Raw genomic sequence first — 23,243 nt, 5'->3', positions numbered from 1 at the left:
TTACTAGAGTGGAAGTCAAGAAACCATAAAAATGACCATGTTGGGCACTTCATTCTCTAGCATGATTACAAAGGAGGAATGAAGAAGACCTAGAACTAGGTGAATGTCCTCAATGAATGGAAAAAAGTGGCCTGGAAGATATTAGGTATCACAGCAAAAAGGAAAAGGTGGTAGAGCTAGGTGAGAAAAAAGGGAGAGCTTTGAATGGCGGTGAAAAAGTAAAAAAGGACGTGAAAGTGGTCTGTTGGAAGGAGGGTGTGTGCCTCAGTTAAGTGCATTGGTTGGGAGGACAGGCAGCCTCCACTTGAAAAATAAAAAGGACTCTAAGGCAAATGGTGTTGGATGACTTCAGATTGGGCAGAGAGAAAATGAGCTAATATTGATTGATCATCTAATGTATACAAAACACTATAATACAGTCTGCACAACAGCCCTTTTATAATAATTTCCACTCTGGGAATAAAGAAGTAGATTTAGAAAGCACCAGTAATATGCTTGCAATCACATAGTTACAAAGATTAAATCTCCAGTTAAACTCAAGTTCTATACAGTTCTAAACCTGTGCTATTTTCTTTTTTTTAAAAAACAAAACAACAACAACAACAAAAACATAGTGTTGCTCTGTTGCCCAGGCTGGAGTGCAGTGGCGTGATCTTGGCTTACTGCAACCTCCACCTTCTGGGCTCAAGTGATCCTCCCGCTTCCCCAGTAACTAGGACTACAGGCTTGCACCACTACAACTGGCTAATTTAAATTTTTTTGTAGAGAGGAGGTCTAACTACATTGCCCAGGTTGGCCCCGAACTCCTGGGCTCAAGCTATCAACCTACCTCAGACTCTTAAAGTGCTGGGATGTGTGAGACACCGTGCCTGGCCTGCTATTTTAATAAATAGGCTTTCTTGTTCCTGTTGGGGAGGCATCATTCCAGCAAGATGGCAGACTAAATAAGAAGAAAACCTGTCTATTATGAATTCCTAGGAATGTCAGACCAAATAAATCAGAATTCTTCAGAAGGCCTAGCTAATCTCTTAAGAAATAAAGGGAAGCTGGGCGCGGTGGCTCACGCCTATAATCCCAGCACTTTGGGAGGCCGAGGCGGGTGGATCACGAGGTCAGGAGATCGAGACCATCCTGGCTAACACGGTGAAACCCCGTCTCTACTAAAAATACAAAAAATTAGCTGGGCATCATGGTGGGTGCCTGTAGTCCTAGCTACTCGGGAGGCTGAGGCAGCAGAATGGCGTGAACCTGGGAGGTGGAGCTTGCAGTGAGCTGAGACAGTGCCATTGCAGTCCAGCCTGGGCAACAGAGCCAGACTCCATCTAAAAAAATAAATAAATAAAAAATAAATAATGGAAATACTCAGGTATCAGAATCAAAGATAGGATGAGAAGCTCTAATGAGCATCCAATAGGATTTCCAGGAGAAAATAAACCAAAAAAGAGGGCTGATCATTTTCATAGCTGATAAATCCTAAGATTCAAGAGGCACAAGTCCTGAGCAATGTGAACAGAAACAAATTCATAGCTCAACACATAGTAGTAAAATTGCAGAATACCAAAGACTAAATACAAATCTTTAAAGCCTCTAGGAGAATTTATCCCAGAACAAGGAGAGGCTGGGAGCGAGATCAGGTTTCTGCCCTTATCCTCTAGTTTAGGTTTAGCTGTGTAGGGTTTATCAGACCTTTCCACTCATCCAACCTGTTCTACAGAGTCTACCCTGAGGAAGTGATCATCCAAAAAAAAAGTCCTGTTCTCCCACTGGTCATGATTAGATCACTAGCGCCGCAGAAGAACCGTGATAGATGAAGACAGCTCTATTGTAAAGAAGGGCTGTAGATCTAAGCCTATACTTATGGTCTAATATTCCAATATTAAAATCCTGTAAACAGACCACTGAAGGCTTACATTAGAAAAAACGACCTACTATAGACAACACTTTGATAAATGTTTCAACTAATTTTTATCAGTAAGTTTTGGAGGAAGAAAACACGACAACACCATTTTCAAGCATGAGGAAACTGAGTCTCATCATTATATAAGCAGCCAGACTTCTCTTCTGTGCTAGATTGGGGTCTGGCCTAATCTGGCACCAAGCTCTTGCTCTCTCCACTGTGGCACCTGCCTTTTTATGGAGGCTGAGCCTTGAGTGCCTCTAACACCCCAGTGAGCAGGACTGACCAGTGAGAGTCAGGGGCAGTTTGTTTTGGCATAGTTTATTACAATTAGTGTGCACATAAAACCATGTAAACTCCACAAAGTAAACCATTTCCCCTCCACACTAACCAGCAGCTAGTCTGCCATGACCTTCCAGCACCCCCCATTATTTTAACATATATACATTTCACAGGATGTAATAACCATACAAATAGGGTTATAATACATTCTTCAGGGAAAAAAATTTTTGGTCCATATTTTCTATTAAAAACACACACACACACACTTTCCTCTTTGGCAAAAGAGGTTAAATCTCCCATAGTTAACTCACAAAAAAAACCCAAATAAAAACTACTGAACATGAGGTACAGCTGAGGTCTGGACTGTTCTGGAATTACAGACACCTCCTTGAGGGGAAAATCATTTCTTATAAAATGAGATCAGTTTCCAACAGTTTCATCTCAGTAGAGAAGCTCGATTTAGACTTGGTCAGTCACTTTTGTATGAACATGTTCCAAATAACTTTGTTTTTCAGAGGACAATGGAAGTCACGAAAATGTGCTACTTCTGAAGAAAGTCATGAAAAGTGTGGCATCTGACTTCAGCAATATTTTTAATCTGAGGTACAAAAACATCTGACACAGCCATTCACACTGTAATTCCTGTGCCACCTTCATGGTCACGGGAGCTGGGCCGACCTCTTCGCATCCTCCTCTGAAGTGGAGACTAAGGAAATGGGCAGCTGCTGAGGTGTTGTTTCTTTGCTTGTTTTTAAATCTACAGTCATAATTGCTAAATAAACAACCACCCTGGTGTGCTTTTCATGCTTCAAGTAATTCATCTCTTCCAGGAGAAGAATGTTAAAAATGCTTTTAGTTCTAGTTATCAAAGGAGAGGAAATGACTCAATAACAACAAGATTACGTTTAAGCAGACCTGCTGCTAACACAGTATCAGATAATATACTGAAAAAAATGAACCTACTATTTATATACGTTTTGCAACAGCTGCATTTTCCCACTTAACGTCTGTGCAAAACTAAAATCTGATAGAGCAAACTTATTACTTTTATTATTGTTAAATACAACTCTGTACAGATTACACCTTTAACACCAAAGCAGCTCAATATCACAGTCAGAGGAATGAAAACGCCATCTGAAAATTTTCATTTTTCTAGCTCAACGAAACCCAATAGACGCACCCTAAGGGTCAGCACAAAACCAGCTGCACAATTTTGTAAACAGTATGACAGGTTGTCTCTAGGATCCTACTGGATCACACATACACACACGCAAGTGTACACACACACCGATACACACACACACTCTGGACCAACAGGCTCCCTTCTTCCAGTGGCTTGCGACAGCCCGACGCTCAGTACCACAGCAGGCTTCTTTCACATTGTGTTCACAAAAGGGCAGTCATGGCCGTCTGGTTGAGGGGTGTGAGGCAGTCTCTGGGGGCAGAATAGCTGTCACTCGTCCCGGGATGCGTTGGGGGCTTCTGAGAGTCAGGATGCCTGCTTTCGGTGGCGAAGGTGCTGGCAGCTTTGGGCCGGTCATAGCCCCTGTCCGCAGGCTGTGCGCTGTGTGGCCTTTGATAGTCTCCGTCCTGGGCGCCCACACCCGCTACGGGGGAGAAGCCGCCCGAGGAGAGGGAGTGTTTGTGGCCGGGCTGGGGCCCCGGGACGCGGTAGCCGCTCTGCGTGGAGAACGTGTGGGCGCGCAGCAGGTGCTGTTCCACGATGGGCGTGGCGTACTCGGGCTCCGGGGGTGCCAGGGGCAGCGCGTACTCGTGGCGGCCGGCCCGCTGTGGGCAGTCATAGTGGCCGCCGGCGTCGGTGCTCACCCCTGCCTCCTCGGCGTCCGTGTCCATGGGCCGGAAGGTGGAGCCCTTCCTCGTGACTGTCCCGGTGCCAAGCATGAGGGGCTGCTGGTAATCTGAAACCACAAGACAGATGGCAGCTAGCGGGCACCACACACGGGCCGGCCTGTCAGTGGCAGACGGGGATACTCTGCTTCAGGCTGTGGTGACTGACTCTCCCCCCGAGTGCCCTCAGGTGTCCCAGGCACTGCGGAAAACCCTGATGTGAAAGCCACAGAAGCCATCCACAGGCAGTACACAACCGCACCGCCTGCTCAGGAAGCCTCGCAGGGTCTTCTCAGAGATGGGGGCGATGACGACGTCCTGGGGCATGGGGAAATACTTCAGGGAGGAAGTGGCTCTGAAACTGGCTCTGGAGAAGCTATGGAAGTGGAAGTCACACAGTGTGGAAATGGAGAAAAAAACAGCCCCGAAAATAGAGTTTGATATGGCCAGAGTATGAGGGACACAGAGTAGTTTGTTTAATAGGATATGAGGACCAAAGCAATAGGTCAGGGCCTAGTGGTGACAGTGAGGATGATGCCAGGAGCTCACACTTCTAGAGCTCCTACTCTTTGCCAGGCGCTATTCCAACAGCAAGATGTTAATAATCTTCAAAAAAAATCCCCTGAGGAAGGGACTGTTACTCCATTTTACAAATGGGAAACCAAGGCAGAGAGAGACTAACTTTTCCTAGGTCACACAATGCGGCAATGGAGTAGGATTCAAACGCACATCCTGAGTATATGCTGTTAGCCACGCGTTAGAACATGGAAAAGCGTTGATTGTCTTGCTAGGAAGTCTGGTTTAATTCTATGGGAAACGACAGACTGGCACTTTCAGAGGTAACTGTGGAGGTCGACTGAAGAAGAAAAGATCAAAAAGTGAGAGGTAAAAAAGCAAAGAGAAATGCACATAGAGGTCACAAACTAGGAAAGAGGAAAAGTGACCCTTTGGGACAAGAATCAGGAATTTGTTACCAGTGAGAGATGGGGTGTGAGGAAAGACGGGAGGCAAGGACCCTTTCCAGAGGGTAAGCCTGGATGAGGCTAGGATGTGCAGTCGAGAAGCCATTAGACAAGGAATGCACAGACCATGTGTGGTGAGGGTTAGGAACAATGGATTCGATTGTTCCTGATGGTGCTGAGGAACGGGTGACATCTGTAGGTGGAGGCGTCCAGCAGGCTGCTGAGAATTATGGACTGGGGACTGACAGGGAAGTCTGGGTGTGAGAAGCAGCATGGACAAACATGCAGGGAAGGGCACTGCTGGAAGTTGGGGAGGGTGTGGGACTGTTTAGGGGAGAGACTGTGGTGAGTGGGGGTGAGACAGAACCCGGGTCATTGCACATTTAAAGAGCCTGAGAAGGACCATTCAGGGAAGAAGGAGGAGAGACTGAATTAGAAGCTGAAGGAGAATGAACGGCATAAGAGAACAGAAAATAGGTTCTCCCTTCATGTCACTTCCAAGGAACAAGAGGATGGATTTTGGTTGCAGAGGATGCTCTCCTTGTCCACAAAGTGGCTCAACCAACCCTTACACTGACAACTCCCAGTCACTGATGTGCACATGCGTCACCTGGGAGCTTCCAGTTCTATGGCCTCCCTTTCTAACAAGCCCCCAGGTGATGCCTATACTGCGGGTCCTCAGGCTGCATGTGAGGAGGGAGAGGCCAGAGTGCAGTGCTACTCAGAGCATGCCCCACAGAGTCCTATGTATCTGAGAACTGTTTTTAGCAGTGCCATAGAGACAGGTGCAGAAATTGAGATTAAGTGTCAAGAAACTACTCTTAGTTATTCTTTATTACTCTTAGAGTAATTTTATGCCTGTTGAATCTAATAACAAAAAATTAGAGCTTTGTATTTTGTATCTTTAAAATTTCCTTATTACTAGTATTTTATATTGCATTTTACAGTGTACTCATTCAAGACGGAGTAGAAATTTTAAAAAAAGAAACAAAAAGCATTTCCCCATAGATGGTTTGGGAAGCTCGACTCTTGATGTGGCTTGTCAGGGACACTGAGGCCCTTTTCATACTGAGAGAGTTCCTTTATTTCCTATCTCACCTTCCTCAGGGCAGGAACTGTATTTAATTCCTCCTTCTAGTCCCTCTTTACCAGTGCCTTAATCAAAGCTTTGGTAACAAAAATAGATTCCGGGCTTCCAGATACAAGTAGTACATCAGGGCTATCACTATGGATGTCACTATATCCCCTGCAGGTGAAAAGACTGGCTGAATAGGGCTTTTAAGTAATATCTCAGTGTCAGTTTGTAATTCTGTGCAGAATGCAGAAAAAACACATTTCAGATTTACTGGACCCTATCTAAATAGAAAAGGATTTTGCCTTATTTCTCTCCTGTCTCCCTCCCCCACAAGCAGCACCTCCAATCTAACAGCACAGTCCTAGAAATATGACCCTTACCTGCCATATCACTTGTGATGAGATCTAACTTCTGTGTCATCTCCTTCTCATTATCATAGCTGATGGCAAACTCAGCTGACTGATGTCTGGCAAAGGGATATTTAATCTGCTTCCAACAGTCTGGAAAAAAGGTAACATAAAACAAATGAATATGTCAGAAATGTAATGCGTGTCCTCCAGAACATGTTCCTTGATGAGTCAGAGGTCAGGCTGCCTCTGACAGCTGACAGTGATAAATGTCCTCCTCAGGTGTGTGTGCTAAGAACAGCATGCCAAGGTCATTAACCACAACAGCAAACACTACTCTAACCATGCTTTCCACTGTGCCTTTAAAAGGTATTTTGCCCTCATCAGGTCCCAGATTCTCCCTTTGTGAGATCATCTGGGTATGGTCTCCCACAGTCTGCACTGGCATGGCATCTGTGATGCAGAGGAGACACTGCAGCTGGTGTTTAGACCCTGGGGAGGTGGAGTCTCAAATGGTCCCTGAGCTTTCTGAGGCGTCCTGCCCCACTGCTCTCTCTCTCTGGACCATGGCTAACTCATTGCTTGGGCGCCTGTGTCTGGGAAAGTGAGAAAAAGACCAGGCAGGGCTGGTGTGCAGGATTATCTGAAACCTGCACACCAGCCCTGCCTGGTCTTTTTCTCACTTTCTCAGGGTGGAAAGTACAGCACAGGCCTGCAGATGCTAACAACACGGGCCTACTTCAGTTCACTGATAAGGCTTTTGTCATACCTCCTTGATGGCAGACAGTGTCATGGCCTAAACTCCAGTGGCCAAGAAAAAAGGGATGTTGACAAATGACAGGGGATGACATTGAACAAAAGTAAAGTGGCCATTAAAATAAAGAGACAGGACACAATAAATTCCTTCCTTATAGATATTCTACTTTAAAGGCTACAGGGCTTATGTCTTTTAATCAAATAAATGTGGGCCACTGGCCTCCTTATGCTTTCAATCAGCAGATCCTGTCCCTTCCTCAAAGACAGATAAAATTGTAGATAGAGTTTTCAACCAACCTGTTTTCTGAGCCTCCGCTGATCCATATGGACTTCCTTTCTTCTTCTTCCTATCAAGACAAAAAGTTCTACTGAATATTTATAAGCCAATGTATCTGCCTCTCTCTCCCTATATAAAATAAGGATCATAATAGTACTTACCTCATAGGGTTGATGTGAGAATTAAATGAGATGGCAGCTGCCATGTGCTTTAGAAAATCATACAAATATGTAGAATTATCTATAAATTTATCTCATTTATAAGAAAAGTCACAAGATTTCACTAGAAGAATATATACTAATCTTATTTTGCATATTAGAAATCAGTGCCTTATTTAGTTTATCACTCGCTCATGCAGTCATCCTGAAGCAATTCCTTATGACCACATGGTCTCACTTCATCTCTACTATACTCCAGTCCAAAACTGTGGGTGTCTTTAAAAGCATTTCATACAAGCACATTACACTAAGGCATGCTTTAACTTATGAATATCTACCTGAACCAGAGACTTTTGTACCTTCTCTCATGATAGCAGAAACTATTCTTCATTCTATTTGTACTAATATACACATTATAGATTCTGAAGTTGCTTAAAATATAAAAAGAGAAAACTTCAGAATACTTTCCATTTTTTGTTTAGATCCAACATCTAACATTTGTTAAAATAAACATAGATCTTAGGGTTCTGGAAGAGATTCAGAACTCATCTGGGTAAGCTATATTTTATACATAAGGAAACAGGCTTGGGGAGGCTGAGTTACAGGGCAGCTTGGTGATACCCCAAGCAGCCTATTTAATATTCCTTTTACTCTTCAGGGAGGAGAAGCACAGATACTTCTAAAGCAACATATCAATTTCAGGATACTTCTACAATACTCAAAGGTTAAGTCTTTACCAAAGGTCTCTAAATGACAAGAACTGCTTATAAAGTAATACATGGTGGGGTGCGGTGGCTCATGCCTGTAATCCCAGTGCTTTGGGAGGATCAAATGAGACCAGAAGTTTGAGATCAGCCTGGGTGAGAAAGCAAGATCCCATCTTTACAAAACATAAAAAAATTATCTGGGCATGGTGGCACATGCTTGAAATCCTAACTACTCAGGAGGTTGAGGCAGGGGGTTTGCTTGAGCCCAGGAGTTTGAGCAATGTCACCACTGCACTCCAGCCTGGGAGACACAGGGAGACCCTGTCTATAAAAACAGATTAATAAAGTAATACTTGATCATTTCTACTTTTATCTAACTTGTTTGCAAAATATAAGTTAACATTTTATTTTGAAAGAAGTCATGCTGCTTTTGTACATATGCATTTCTGAAGAATAAACTTTTTGGTTTTTTATTGTTTGCATAATTAGAGAAGAAATTTAAACATGTAAAGTCACCATACTTTCTAAAGGCTGCAAAGATCCCCATTCCAGCAAACACGAGGACAACAAGGAGCACCAATGGAATAGCCACCGTTGTAATGTTTATTCCTAAAGAAGAGGGAAAGCCATCACGTTACAACATAAATGACCAACAACCACTTTTCATGATCTAAAACTGAACATGGAATTGAAAAGTCTTTAAGTATTTAATATAGGGGGAAAATGAATACATGTTAGGCATTTACTGATATTGGAAAGCAAAAAGAAAGGATTCAAAATCCTGGCTAAAGTTTGGGAAAATAAAATTTCTCCCCCAGCCCCCCAGAGACAGTTTCCAATGTTCCTCAGGGACTAACAGGTACCCTGGGCTTGTTGCTTAGCCCATATTAAACTCCAGAAGTCTGAAATGAGGGGGGAGTTTAACACCCCCCCCACCCCTCAGGTGAGAACTATTGAGACAGGTAAATGATTTAAGCACAGTGTGGAGCTCCTACTTTGGCTCAAGCAACGCGTTTCCCCAGATGGCAGGTGGGTTTGGACCTGTACCATAACAATAGCCTGGAAAACTGGGATCCTCGTTACAGAGCTCTGGGGCTGCGGACTGAGAGGAAGTGCAGGCTGATGACCTCAAACAGCATTTCCACTATGTTGCATGAAACACCACATCATGTTTTCCTGCAACTCTTTCTGCTCTAAAAAAAGGACACTTTGACAGCCACCAAGGCAGGCCCCAAGTTTGTAGAAAATACACAAAGTAAAGGAAAAATATTTGCTCTTCATCTTTCTCTTCTATGATCCCTGGGAAGAAAATAAAGGGATGCTTAAGAGTGGAAAAACGCAATTCATGAAGAAGGGGAAAAGGGACTTAGATGAAAACAAAATTTGTGTATAAGTAACAGAAGTGTTATTAATTTTTTTTTTCTTTTTTTTTTTTAGAGATGGAGTCTCGCTCTGTCACCCAGGCTGGAGTGCAGTGGTGTGATCTCAGCTTGGGCAACCTTCACCTTCTGGGTTCAAGCAATTCTCCTGCCTCAGCCTCCCGAGTAGCTGGGACTACAGGCGCATGCTGCCACGCCCAGCTAATTTTTTGTATTTCATTAGACATGGGGTTTCACCATGTTGCCCAGGCTGGTCTCGAATTCCTGAGCTCAGGCAATCTGCCCGCCTCGGCCTCCCAAAGTGCTAGGATTGCAGGTGTGAGCCAACGTGCCCAGCAGCGGTGTTATTTTTAAGAGTGAAAATTTGGGGAAAATCAAACAACTTAACCATCCAACAGCAGGGGAATGGTCAAGTAAATAATGCTTTATCCATGTGAAAAAATACTATAAAGACATTAATAATTGGGGTTTTCAACCTTCCAATAATATTGGAAAATGCACATAATACAATGTTAAATGAAAAATATATGCTACAGAACAGAATAATATGATATGCTACCATTTTTGTCTTAAAGTTAGAAATATAAATATAGTTGACTAGAAACAGTGAGATTTGGTGATTGTGGACACTGATTTATGACTAATTTTTGTTTTCTTATTTGTGTTTTTCTAATCTTTCCAAATTCTTATAAAATTGATATGCAAATTATTTTATATTCTGAAAACATGTACTTTTAATGTTATTTGAATAGATTACACACTTACATGTTCAAAATGCAAAAAGTATACAAAAGTATGGAATGGAATGTGTCCCTCCTACCTCTGTTCCTCCTTCACAGAAAGCCGCATTATGTTTCCTGAAATTTTTCTAGAGATACTGGAATGAATATTTATTCTTTATTTCTCCTTTTTGCAGAAAAGGTGGCATGCTACTTTGATAGTTCTGTATTTTGCTTATTTTTTTTAAGTTGCCACTATATCTCAGAGAGCTTTCTATATTACCAATTTCTATATTACCAATTTTTTTTTGTATGGCTGCAGAGTGTTCCACTGCATGGATGTGCTAATATTTTATTTTTCCACAAAATATGTACCTAGTGTTTGAAGGGCACATAAGTTAATTCCTAATTTTTTTCTATTTATAATACTGCAATGAAAAGCCATAAACATACATCATTTTACATATGTGCCAATACCACTGGATCACCTGCCTCCAGTATTTATATGACAGAGAAAAAGAAATCTTGTTGAAGTTACTGATATTGGGTGGGTTACCAGTTATGCTCCTTAGGAAACCACAAAACAATCACTGCTCTACCTGTGGATGTTTCTTCCGAGGGGACGGGCCTTGTGATTGTCTCATCTTCTTTCTTAGTTGAAACACTGGTGCTTTGACTTGTCTTGCGCCACACCAATGAATCATTACCTGAGAGAGGAGGAACATCGGGAAAACCACATTAGTAACAATGATAGGCGAAAAAAAATATGACCAAACTTGAGTAACTCACTGGCTTGCCCTGAGCCCTACCTTGTGTAATCTGGCAACCAATGAGCTCCACCTTCAAGGCTATCCTCTGGTGCCATGTCTGGGGGACAACCCGCACATATCTGGCCACGATGGGAGGGATGAAATTGTTTTGCACTGGGTCCCGAAAGTTAGAGTTACCCTGAAACACCTACAGAAGGAAGTTATTTTTACCTTAAGATATTATTAGTGAGTTTTTAGCTGTTTATCATCTCACTTATACCTGGTTATATGAAATCCAGGCAAGGATCCTATGTCTGTTGCATTTTTCTAGACACTCTTGATATTGAACATATGAGGCTTTGCAAACAAGGGCCAATTTATCTAACTAAGGTGGTGCTGCTCATCTGTTTACTGATTTAAATTTCATTTTGGATAAAGAAGCTAAAAATGCCTTGTTGTATTATTTGACCTTAATATTTCTACATTCAACTGGTGCTACAAACAAGCAACCTCAAGAGCACAAGGCTTCAGCTCTCTCACTTTTGCAACTTCCTTCCGAATTCTCATTGCCACTAACAGGATCCCAAGACAAATGTCCAATTCAAACATCCACCATACTTATACTGAAGCAGCCATTTCAAACGGCCAATTTTCACTTCCCAAGAAAATCACAAGTATTTCATTCCTGAAGTAGAAAAGAATTAAATCACAAAGATCTCTCAAGGTTTTTATTGACCCATTTCTTATTCTTGGATGCCAAGAAAGCCCCATCTTTTTTTTTTTTTTTTTTTTTTTGAGATGGAATCTCGCTCTTGTCACCCAGGCTGGAGTGCAATGGTGCAATCTCGGCTCACTGCAACCTCCGCCTCCCAGGTTCAAACGATTCTCCTGCCTCAGCCTCCCAAGTAGCTGGGATTATAGGCACCAGTCACCACGCCCGGCTATTTTTGTATTTTTAGTAGAGATGGAGTTTCACTATGTTGGCCAGGCTGGTCTCGAACTCCTGACCTCAGGTGATCCACCTGCCTTAGCCTCCCAAAGTGCTGAGATTATAAGTGTGAGCCAGCGCGACCAGCCCATCATCATCTTTTTTAAAATTTTATTTTATTTTAGAGACAGGCTCTTACTCTGTTGCCCAGGCTGTAGTGCAATCGCACAATCATAATTCACTGTAACCTTGAACTCCTGGTCTCAAGTGATCTTCCTGCCTCAGCCTTCCAAGTATCTAGGACTACAAGTGTGCACCACCATATTTGGGTAATTTAAAAAAAAAATTTTTTTTTGTATTGGTGGGGTCTTGCTATGTTGCCCAGGATGGTCTCAAATGATCCTCCTGCCTTGGCCTCCCAAAGCTTGGGGATTACAGGCATGAACCACCATGCCTGGCCTCACTGTCTTTTATTAATGAGATATTTAATGTAAACACACTGATGAAAATATATAGAGGCCTGTTCTCCTACTGAGTTCTCTTGCCTCTAGGGTTACCTCTTACCTTTTCTTCATTATTCACAATTCCTTTGTAGGTCTTCCACTTAGAATTATTGTTTTTGAAGTTCATCACAAAACTCTTAACATAAAAGTTGAAGTTCGACTGTGTAGATCCTGTGGTCCTAATTCCTTGTAAGAAAATAATATTTACAGGCTATTTTTAAAAGTTTGTTAAATATAACATCTATTAAAATTTCAAGTTTCATTTTTTTCTCCCTCATCTGAAACCTCAAATCATCTCACAAGCCAACTTATATTAGTTGCATTTAAAAATCTCTTCACAGATTAATGTTTTCACACTAACAATACACCATATAAAGATTTCACCATTGAAGAATTATCTCTCTAATCCATATATCCATATTTACAACTTGCATACAGATTCTTTTCACAGAAAGATTGTAAAGATTTGTTACATTTTCGAATATTTCAAGAACTTGGAGGTAGGTAGAAAGGCACCTATGTAAACAATAAGCATATTCTCAACTGCGAGTCATTTACAGTCATGAAACTACTCCTGCACTTTGCACTTGTGTTATTTTCTGCACCTGTTATTTTCTTTTTCTCCCCCAAATCGATCTCCAGCCACTCTCGTGATTTGTGGTTGTTGCTACTGTCACCCGAAGCCCATGATGGGCCTTGGTCCTGAAGTCGAGCTTGGCCAGGAGACCAGTGAACTTGGTCTCCACTCTCATTGACTGACTGCCATGAGGAAGAAGCTCTGATTTGCCCGTCAGGTTCCAAACTCAAGGATCTGCTGCAACCTGAAAAAAGAGTGCAGTAAGATATTTTAGATACAGACATAAAATAACAGCAAAAAAAAAAAAGTAGTACCACATCTCACCTAGAAATATTCAACTGATTGACTTTTATTCTGATATGGAATCAAGTGTTTAATTACCAGCTTTTAAATGGTCCTGACTTGCATTTCCCTCATTTGTACTACCATGCCTTGAAGCCGTTACTGCTTTTCTTTTTAACAGACCAAGTCACATCCTTTATAAGTGACATCTCTTCATTCCCACTGTAGATTTTATTTTCTAACTTTCTAAATTCATCCTGATTTCAACAAAGTGCAATCTGTGTTAAAGGTTTAAAATGCTGTGTTCCTTCTCACTTTAAAAGATTTAGAATCAGAGGGGAACCCCATTTTTTCCACATACTTGAAAAGCAGATGTGTCTAAGTCCTCTGAACATCAGTAAGTTGTACCCAATATTCATCCAAAGGACCTTAACTATACCATGCCCAATATACCAATGTGAAGGCAGCAAATAAAGGCAAAGAAGAAATATTTGTAGTGTTTTCCTTGAAATGGTTTATGCTAAGGGAGAATATTTACATAGAATACATTCCATGATGGAGAAGCTAAAATGCCTTTATTTTATATACTCATTTTCAGTAACTTTATTCAAAATAATAACAAGCCAAAAATTGCAATATTTGAAAGCTTTTTCTCTTAAAATCTAAGATAAAGGGATTTATTTTAAAATAAATATTTCACTTTTTATTCTTTTTGGCAAAAGTTTGAGAGAGTTTAGATTATAAAGAAACATATTTTCTGCTTAATGTTAATTAGGCTTATTATCCTGTGGATGGTTAAGTCAAGAAGATTTGGTGTGGGTGGCTGAAGCAAGAAGATAGGTAAGCCCAGGAGTTTGAGACCAGCCTGGGCAACATAATGAGACTCTGCCTCCTTAAAAAAAAAAAAAAAAAAAAAAAAAAAAAAAAAAAAAAAAAGGTGCTATGTAACCTGAGAAAAAAGAAAAAAAAACCCAACCTTTTAAACTATATAATCTGAAGGTGTGGAGGAATAAACTACTACCAAAGACTTTTAAAATGTCAAATTCTTTTTTTTTTGAGATGGAGTCTCGCTCTGTCACCCAGGCTGGAGTGCAGTGGCACAATCTCAGCTCACTGCAAGCTCTGCTTCCCAGGTTCATGCCATTCTCCTGCCTCAGCCTCCTGAGTAGCTGGGACTACAGGCGCCCCCTCACCACGCCCAGCTAATTTTTTGTATTTTTAGTAGAGACGGGGTTTCACTGTGTTAGCCAGGATGGTCTCGATCTCCTGACCTCGTGATCCGCCTGCCTCGGCCTCCCAAAGTGCTGGGATTATAGGCGTGAGCCACCGAAAATATCAAATTCTTAAGGAAAGCATGATCCTTACCATTGGAGGTAAACAGAAATCGCTTGTCTGACAGGGAACCACTGAAACAATAAAGACAAACATGAGAAGGTGAGTTGCTTACGTAGATCTTAGTGACTAATATAGCTACATCCCAGGGCTCACAGAGCTTTCCCACCTGTGCTTCCTTACATGATCCTCACAACACCCCTGCAAACCTACTGCTATTATCCTCATCATCAGTATATTATAGAACAGGAAACTTAGGCCCACGGAAGGTAAGCAACTTCCCTAAATTCATATAAGTGACAAGGGGCTAGGAAAGGGGCTAGGACTCTGAGATGCTGCTTTTGAATCTGAATCCCGTGCTATTTCCACCATGCTGAATTTATTGGAAAGGAATGTATAGATACACAGTCTCAGGAATAACCTTACATCTCAATTAATTATTGCAAGATGATGAAGACAGGAAAGATTACTGCCCTGAAATCTCCCTTTGTTTCAGTAGTCACCTTAAAGTGTCCCACTCATTTCCATCTGCCTTCCCCACAGATCTCTCGACTCTCATTGAGGATGTTTCAGCAGTGTTACTCTGGGGACAGTCTCTGCCCTGTCTCTCCACGGCCACACTCCTAACCTACTGTAGCAACCAGCACCAAGCCTTGAACCAGCTCCTGCTTCTGGATGACAAGGTACAGCTGGAGAAAACACACAGCATGTCAGTGAGCTGGCCTTACTGCCGCTTCTATCGCTATCACAGGAGAAATGATCGCATCAGCCTCATTCTGCAGTTGTCTCCTTCAGTGCAGAAGAGATTCCTAAGGCCACAGGAATGTCCTTATCTACCTTTGAAGACCAGATCAACCTTTAAAATAATCCCTCACAAAGTCAGTGGTATGAAAAATACAGAGAACGAATGGAAAATTTGGGGGCCTCAACATTAGCTTTATGTGCACAGTATTAGATACTAGAGGTAAACACCAAAAGGTAGATGTCCCTGTTGTGTCCAACTTTTTACAACTATTTTACAATCTCAGAGTGCTGCTTATTATTTTAAATGTTTAATTCTGAATTATAGATGGGAATAATGGACACAGAGAGTACTAAAACATGAAATCCACAAAGAACCCCAAAGTATTCTGGCCAAGAGTATAAGTACCTTCCCATCAAAAGCTCTTTTTAGAAGTAATGGGTAGTAAAACTCTCTAGAATAGATTTTCTCTTTCACACTGTCTATGCTTGGCAGACTACATAAACCCTGGTATTCCACATATAGGTTCTTCTATGATCTCTGCACTGAACATAATGCAGGCACCAATCATTACTTACGTGAGAAAACCCAGACCCACATGGGTCCTGGGACTTGCCTAAGTTCACAGCTAGCAAAAAAAGCTTGGATGAGAACTCAACTCTCCTGACACTTAAAGAAAGGCGCTAATCATATTAAAATTGTATTAAGATTTATGTAGAGCCTCTCTTTTGTCTCTTTTTCCATTTTCTCTAATGTTCCTATGCTGTTAAATTTGAAATGTGGCTCAAATAAGCCTAAATAATGCTGCGGCAACCCTAAGAAACTAAGCTCACTCCCATTGCCATGAAACATTAGTTTTGTTGTTGACCAAAAAGTATGGAAAGGATAACTTTGGAGTTAATCCTGAGAAGAAACCAGGAAAAGCTCTGCTTCTAACAGCTCTCTGCCTGGCTTTCCTCTGTTATCAACTGGAAAATGTTTTTCCATTTCATTCCATTGAAGGAATTAACTACAGACCACTTAAAGAATTCTACAGGTTAATAAGCCTACTCTTTTGAAAATAAAAACACCCTAGGGAGGTTAGGGTTCTGAAGCATTCACACATTAGAGTGAATGAATTCAATCAGATTACACGAATAAGGAGCCTTCCCAGAGGGCTACAGAAGCAATCAAGAATAATCTGATGGAAACAGAAAGAAGGTCTTCGCTTCGATGGTTAGCACCATCGTCCTCTGTATGAGGTCAGTCCCTCTTCCTGATACCATTCTGGTCTCTTCAAATCAAGGAAATGACCTGACCCGAGATGAATCCCAGAAGAGCCCTGGATATTTACTTTAGGGACTCCTTCTTCCTCAGCTGCAATACTTCCTTCTCTGGTTTTTCCTGAATGCCAAACAATCATGTGTGGGAACATAAGTTCAATGACCGCATGTACAGTGTTTCCCCAAGAGTAAAACAACACAGACAAAAACAACTGCTCCCTGAAGATTTCAAATCTAAATGAGTGGAAGAGGCTGTGTGAACATACAGTTAACTATTTGCTCGGTGCAAAATCACAGATCTAGAAATAAGAAGAGATCTTGATATAATTCTGAACTTTCTATCTACTCCCCCCAAAATAAAAATCAGACAATTAGTACAAATAACTATATGGAATATGAAGCAAAACCCTTTCTAATTCACTAATGGTTTAGATTTCTGTACTCTACTTTTTGCATGGAAGTTTAACGTCAAATTATATAAAATATATAATATATACTTTTCAAATTATATAAAATATATTATATATGTATATATTAAGTCCAGTTGATGTAGCAGAAGTTAACTGAGAACACAGTCTAATTTATTCAATAGTTTTAATAATGTTTGTTCAAAAGTAAGACAAAATCCAAGTTAAACTTTTTGTTATCCTGTTTTCCTACAAAAGGAGCATTCAAATGTATACAAATACAGACAAATGATTCCAAAAAACAGATTGAAAGCCAAAGGGAAGTTCTTTGTTCCTGTTTGGAGGTGGTAGCACCTAACACATTCAGGCTAGAGCCTGTTATCTTCCTGAAGTAGCACCCTCGTATCAACAGAAGAAACCATCAAAAAACATAAAAAGGAATACATTCTCAAAAGTCAAGGTCAAGTTGGCATTTAAAGGTTTACTGTGCATAAGTGATCCCTTTTACTATAAATCAGGATGTAAACTTTAAAATAAAATTTAATGTTCTGAAAATGTGGCAAATATTTATGTGAAAAATGTTATACGTATGTGTGTATATATATGTATAATTTTATTCATTTGAGTAAAGATTTTAATTTCTAATAGCATACTGTTACTAAACTTTTGGATCTTAAACCTTGGCACAAATTTAGAGACTAATTTGTCTTTGAATGTTCAGGTAATATGAAAAAAACACTTTGTGTCCTCTCATAGCTAAAAATCTATCCAGAAGGGGAAAGGAAATGGGAGGGTCATGGTAGGCAGAGAACACAAATATCATGAGGTAAGCCTGCATGTACAAGTGCACGGCATGCACTGCTGTCCTTGGTGGATGGAAGTCTTTTGTGGATTACGTACAGTACTACTTGCATTGCTTATGAAAGAGTTATGTTGGAACATCTTCTCTAGTTACCCCCACCCCGACCCCTGAACTCAGAGTTGCCAGTGAGAGGCTCTGCCTTTTCTCCACAGACACCCACCAGCCAGCCTCCTGGCCGTGAGCATGGTGTGCCGATGGCCACCACCACCCCTCTCTAACATTGCTCCTCAGTCTTGACTCTACCCTCGTAATCCCTCTAAGCATCGTTCCTGCCTTCCATCAAACACAAGATTCACCTCCTTCGTGAAGATGACCTAACCACCTCTCCCTTAACTTCAGTTACTGCTTCTAAATGCCACTGCCTATGAACATGGGCCAACAACCTCAATCACAAAATGGGTGTTAGTCCCAAAGTTTATATGTGAGTTTATAAGTTGGTTCTTCAGAACTTAAGACACATTTTCCAATAAAAGCAATGTTATAACTTGTTGTCAGGATACCTATTTGACCTATGACATTGCTAACTATAATACACTTAAATAAAAAGTAGGAGGGGGAAGGAACATATTACTATACAATTATCAAAATAACATCAGAGTCACCATATCTATGCTGACTAACTTGAGAACCTATCCAAGATAAGATGGCCCACCATCCATTGTGAAAATGGAACAGCAAAATATGACCATGTTCTTTCTGATGCAAGAGGGGGCTAGGACAAAATAGCAGGGGCAGGGGAAGAATGTCATACAGATTAATGAGTGATAGAATATATAGGTCCTGACATTTTTTTCCCCACTTCTGGATCCCAAAATGCCTAAAACCTCTGTCTTGTGCCTTATTCTTGGAACCCAGGCCATGTGAAAACCTGTCCAAAAAACAGAGTTGCAGAAGGCAGAAGGAGAGAATGAGAGAGAGAAATACAGTGGCTTGAGGAGCACTTTTCTCTCACTAGGTTTCCACTCCAGGAGTGTCTCCCACTTGGCCATTCTGAGCTGCCTGTTTATATGTGTGGACGTCTGGACCACAGGGTAGGCTGACACTGAGTTCTACACAGCTCTAGTTTTACACCTTGTAGTGGCTGAGGAAATCTGAAAATATGAAAAGCTTAAGTTGAACCATTTAAAGCACTTAACACATTTTTTTTTTTCTCATGAAGCTAAAAGAGCACAGGATAAAAACAAACGAAGAATATAACGTTAACAAAGGCCATATTTTTAAACAGTGTTAACAAAGGCCATCTTTCTTCACTTCCCAAACTCATCACTAAACGATTGTCTCTAGGAGTCTTCTAGGGAGCTCAGTGGTTCTGTAAGGGTTTCAGATGATGGTAATACTGGAGACAACCAGTAATTTACAGAAGTTGTAAAAACCCAAAAAGGATTAAGCCTTTATCTTCTCCCACAAAAGCACCTGAGAATAAAAACACTCCTCTGCCCCAGGGCTTCAGAGTGCGCCATTTTAATTTACATGTCAGCATAACCAGTGAGCTTTCTGATTGCTACATTTATCATCCATGCAGAGACCAGAAATGCTGCTCTAAGCACTCATGCATATTTTTCCAGTTGACAAACCCTTGCTATCACATCCCTGCTGTCTTTTCAAAGTTGTGAGCTGGTTAATTATCCTTCAGGATTACCTTCTACTCAGAACAAACGGTACTGAAAAAAAGTACTTACTCCCTTGAAAGCACACCATTGGCCAGAATCCCTTCATATCGACTGATCCCTTTGTGCTGAAGCACACTGATCTGGCCACCCAGTTCATCAGCAATTATTCCTGCATGGATGGCAGCTTTGCACAATAAAGAGGTCTGAAACACAGCAACATCATTATGCAGAACTTAAAAGAACACAGTTAAAATATAGTTGGAGTTTTCTGTTTTGTTTCTGTGGTAATTTATAGTAGTGGCCCCAGTGAATAAAGCCTTCCAATGGCCATGCCCTGGAGTGGTCACCTCCCTCACTGACTCTGGACCATGTGGCTTGCTTTGTTCTGCTGCAGATAACAGGGCCTAGCCAACTGCTACATATGTGAGTGAAGCCACCTTAGACTCTTGAGCCCCAGTTAACCTGCCATATGATGGCCGCCACAAGAGTGATTCCAGGCTAAGGGAGCTACTAATCCAATCCAGTGTGGGTGGAGACAAACTGCTCACCCTCAAACTCATCAGCAAATAAATGTCTGCTACTTTAAGCCACTAAGTTTTGGAGTGGCTTGTTAAGCAGAAATTGATAACAGATCCAGTTTCTTATACTTAGGCTGTTAGACACACATGCCAAGTTATCATTTAAGAAGCTGAACTTTCAATTCCACATGTTCATTTTTAAATTAGAGATTTATCAAGGTACCAAAACCACAATGGTAATGACAGCCACAGAACATTAAATGGAACAGAAAGCTTAACGAAGTTCCTAGAGGGATGATGAGCAACTCAGGGCTGACAGCCTCCATCTCACTTCCTGAATCCCCTCAGGAGGCATCAAAAAGCCAGTGCCAGCTCAGCCCTGCGATGTTCAGTGTGAGGTGTCAGCAGGCTGCTGGCTGTTCTGACAGATGCAGCAGGAGCAGCAGACTGGCTCTGATTTACAGGTGGTTGTGGGATTGGAATCGGCTCTGTCAGGAAGTGGGGCTACAGAAAAGACTAGAACTTTCTATGGGGTGCCCAGGCCTGTAGGTCCCCAAGTGCAGACCTCTGTGGAAGGGTGATAAGGCACTCAGACCCAGGAGTGAGGGGATAAGAAACATAATTTCCTAAATAAACCTTAGCTATGCTCCACTTCTTCATGACTATTAATGCCAACATAGAAAGGCAGCTCATGAAATTGTGTCTCAATAACTGGACTCAAGAATTTCTCTTTTTGTTAATGACAATGCCGCTTACCTTATTTACAATGGAAAAGTTCCCTTAGACTTAAGTTACAACAGTGTAAGGACTAATGAGACAAATAATATTTTGCAACATAGTTGCAATAAAGTTGAGAACTTTGTGATCTTCAATTTAGAGAGTTCATATTTCCCAAACTAGATTAGGTTTGGCAAAGTGAGTCAGTTTTGCAATAACTGCTATCATAACAAAAGAGAGGAAAGATTTCACGACAGAAAGAAAAAAATGAGAATGCTGAAATAGAGATGCAAATACTACCCCCCTAATTTTGGAGGAAAAAAAGAATTAAAATTAGAAGAGAAAAAGATCGTACTCTTTAATAAGAATGCAGGTTGCATTTTTATCTTTCCTGAATTTTCTGTATATTGTTCCTGAATTTTCTTTCATTAAAAAGCTTTTTTTTTTTTTTTTTTTTTTTGAGACGGAGTCTCGGCCTGTCGCCCAGGCGGGAGTGCAGTGGCGCAATCTCAGTTCACTGCAAGCTCCGCCTCCTGGGTTCACGCCATTCTCCTGCCTCAGCCTCCCGAGCAGCTGGGACCACAGGCGCCTGCCACCACAACCAGCTAATTTTTTAAATATTTTTAGTAGAGACCGGGTTTCACCGTGTTAGCCAGGACAGAATCCATCTCCTGACCTCATGATCCACCCACCTCGGCCTCCCAAAGTGCTGGGATTACAAGCGTGAGCCACCGCGCCTGGCCTCATTAAAAAGCTTTCTTATCATCAGTTTGGACTCTTGAGTCCAAACAAAATGGAGAAGCCAGTTGAAGAGGAAAAGTCCTGAATTTAAATTTAGCAACTTGTCATCCTGGCTTTGCCTCTAACTCCACAAAGTATATGCAAGTCATTCCACTGCTCTTGATCTGACTTCCCATTCCTCTGGACAATGACAAGCCTGGACTGGATGTTGTCTAGTGCATGGGTCCCCAAGCCCCCAGGCTGTGGACTGGTACTGCTCAGTGGCCTGTTAGGAACTGGGCCACACAGCAGGAGATGAGCGGTGGGCAAGCACACATTACGGCCTGAGCTCTACCTCCTGTTAGATCAGCAAAGGCATTAGATTCTCACAGGGGTGCAAATCCTACGACAGCTGTGCATGTGAGGAATCTAGGCTGTGTGCTCCTTATGAGAATCGAATTCCTGGTGATCTGAGGTGGAACACTTTCATCCTGAAACCATCCCCCACCCCATCTGTGGAAAAGGTTGGGGACTGCTGGTCTAGTGTCTTTTCTGAAGGTCTGTCACCTTGTGATTCTAAAGGGTACCCAGTGCACCTTTTATAGGACTCATGCAGGCCTGTCTCCCTCGCTAAACCCCAGAATGAAAACCAAATCAGTTCAGTGGTCTGCTGAGCAGCTATTCCCACTGTCCTTGGGATCACTGGTCTTCATTCTAGGAACCCTGCCTATTGAGAGCTCTCACTGGACTTGGCATGTCCCAGGGCCTCCTTGGCTGTAAGATGACAGGTTCACAGGCGAACGAGCAACAGGATCTAACAGTATCATTGGCCAACAAATATTCTCATTTCTCACAGTACCCAGTATTGAAGGAATTCAATGGTGAATACCCTTTTTATAAAATTTTTATTTAATTGCAGCTATGGCTTTCCATAATAGGTTGATGCAAAAGTAATTGCGGTTTTTGCCATTTCTTTTAATATTAATTGTAGGCTACAGGATACATCTCCAAAAGACTACCCATCAAGTCTATCATATTATTATGATAAAATTACCAACATTTTCCAGGATTATTTTCTTTCAAATAGTCACTCCCTCATCCATCCAACTTAAAGGAAATTGATGTTTATTTGTCACTTTTTTGGTATTGATTTTTAAAATTCACATTTATTGAACCTGATTTTTGAAAATTCTCTTTTGAACAGATGGTACAATTTATACTTTTATTTTCTAGCTATTTTGAAGTCTAAGTCTCACTGAAATGTAAATATTGGAAAGCCATACTACCTAGCCTATGTACATGGGTACATATTACCTAGCATATGTACCTAGCCTATGCACATTCTGCTCTGTAGAGCAGAACGTTCTCTACAACCAGCTGGGCAGAATTTGCTGGAAAAGAAAAATAATTTATATTTTACTAAATTACACAACCAAAAAATATTAAACTGTACTTAAATTTTTAAAGTATTTTCTGCCCTTCATATAATATCTTGCTTTAATGGCAAATTAGAAACCTGATTTGTGAAAATATAGATTGATCTACAATGTTCATCTGAAGGCAACTTTTACACAATAATTATTTGTTTTATATAAGGATTCACCATAAAGTCTATTAAACAATGAGC

The 23,243-nt window shown here is 41.3% G+C and overlaps 1 protein-coding gene across 5 annotated transcripts in view; it reads right to left on the bottom strand.

Annotated features, from left to right (window-relative positions):
• Positions 1–2,202: 2,202 nt before the first annotated feature.
• Positions 2,203–23,243, bottom strand: part of DCBLD1 (discoidin, CUB and LCCL domain containing 1) — a 67,192-nt gene continuing 46,151 nt past the window's right edge. The window contains exons 6-15 of one of the 5 annotated variants that reach the window (XM_063620617.1): positions 19,731–19,864; positions 14,812–14,852; positions 13,193–13,408; positions 12,649–12,773; positions 11,217–11,364; positions 11,007–11,114; positions 8,831–8,918; positions 7,465–7,514; positions 6,445–6,564; positions 2,203–4,403 (exon numbers count right to left, since the gene is read on the bottom strand). In XM_063620617.1, coding sequence (XP_063476687.1) covers positions 4,366–4,403; positions 6,445–6,564; positions 7,465–7,514; positions 8,831–8,918; positions 11,007–11,114; positions 11,217–11,364; positions 12,649–12,773; positions 13,193–13,408; positions 14,812–14,852; positions 19,731–19,864 — 1,068 coding nt within the window. In that variant the 3' untranslated portion in view covers positions 2,203–4,365. The remainder of the gene's footprint in view (positions 4,404–6,444; positions 6,565–7,464; positions 7,515–8,830; positions 8,919–11,006; positions 11,115–11,216; positions 11,365–12,648; positions 12,774–13,192; positions 13,409–14,811; positions 14,853–19,730; positions 19,865–23,243) is intronic. The other 4 variants (XM_055262418.2, XM_063620621.1, XM_063620629.1 and 1 more) reach the window with 4 other exon arrangements.

Source organism: Symphalangus syndactylus, chromosome 2 (assembly GCF_028878055.3).
Source record: "Symphalangus syndactylus isolate Jambi chromosome 2, NHGRI_mSymSyn1-v2.1_pri, whole genome shotgun sequence".
NCBI classification, from domain to species: domain Eukaryota; kingdom Metazoa; phylum Chordata; class Mammalia; order Primates; family Hylobatidae; genus Symphalangus; species Symphalangus syndactylus.
This window is presented reverse-complemented; position numbering and strand designations above follow the sequence as displayed.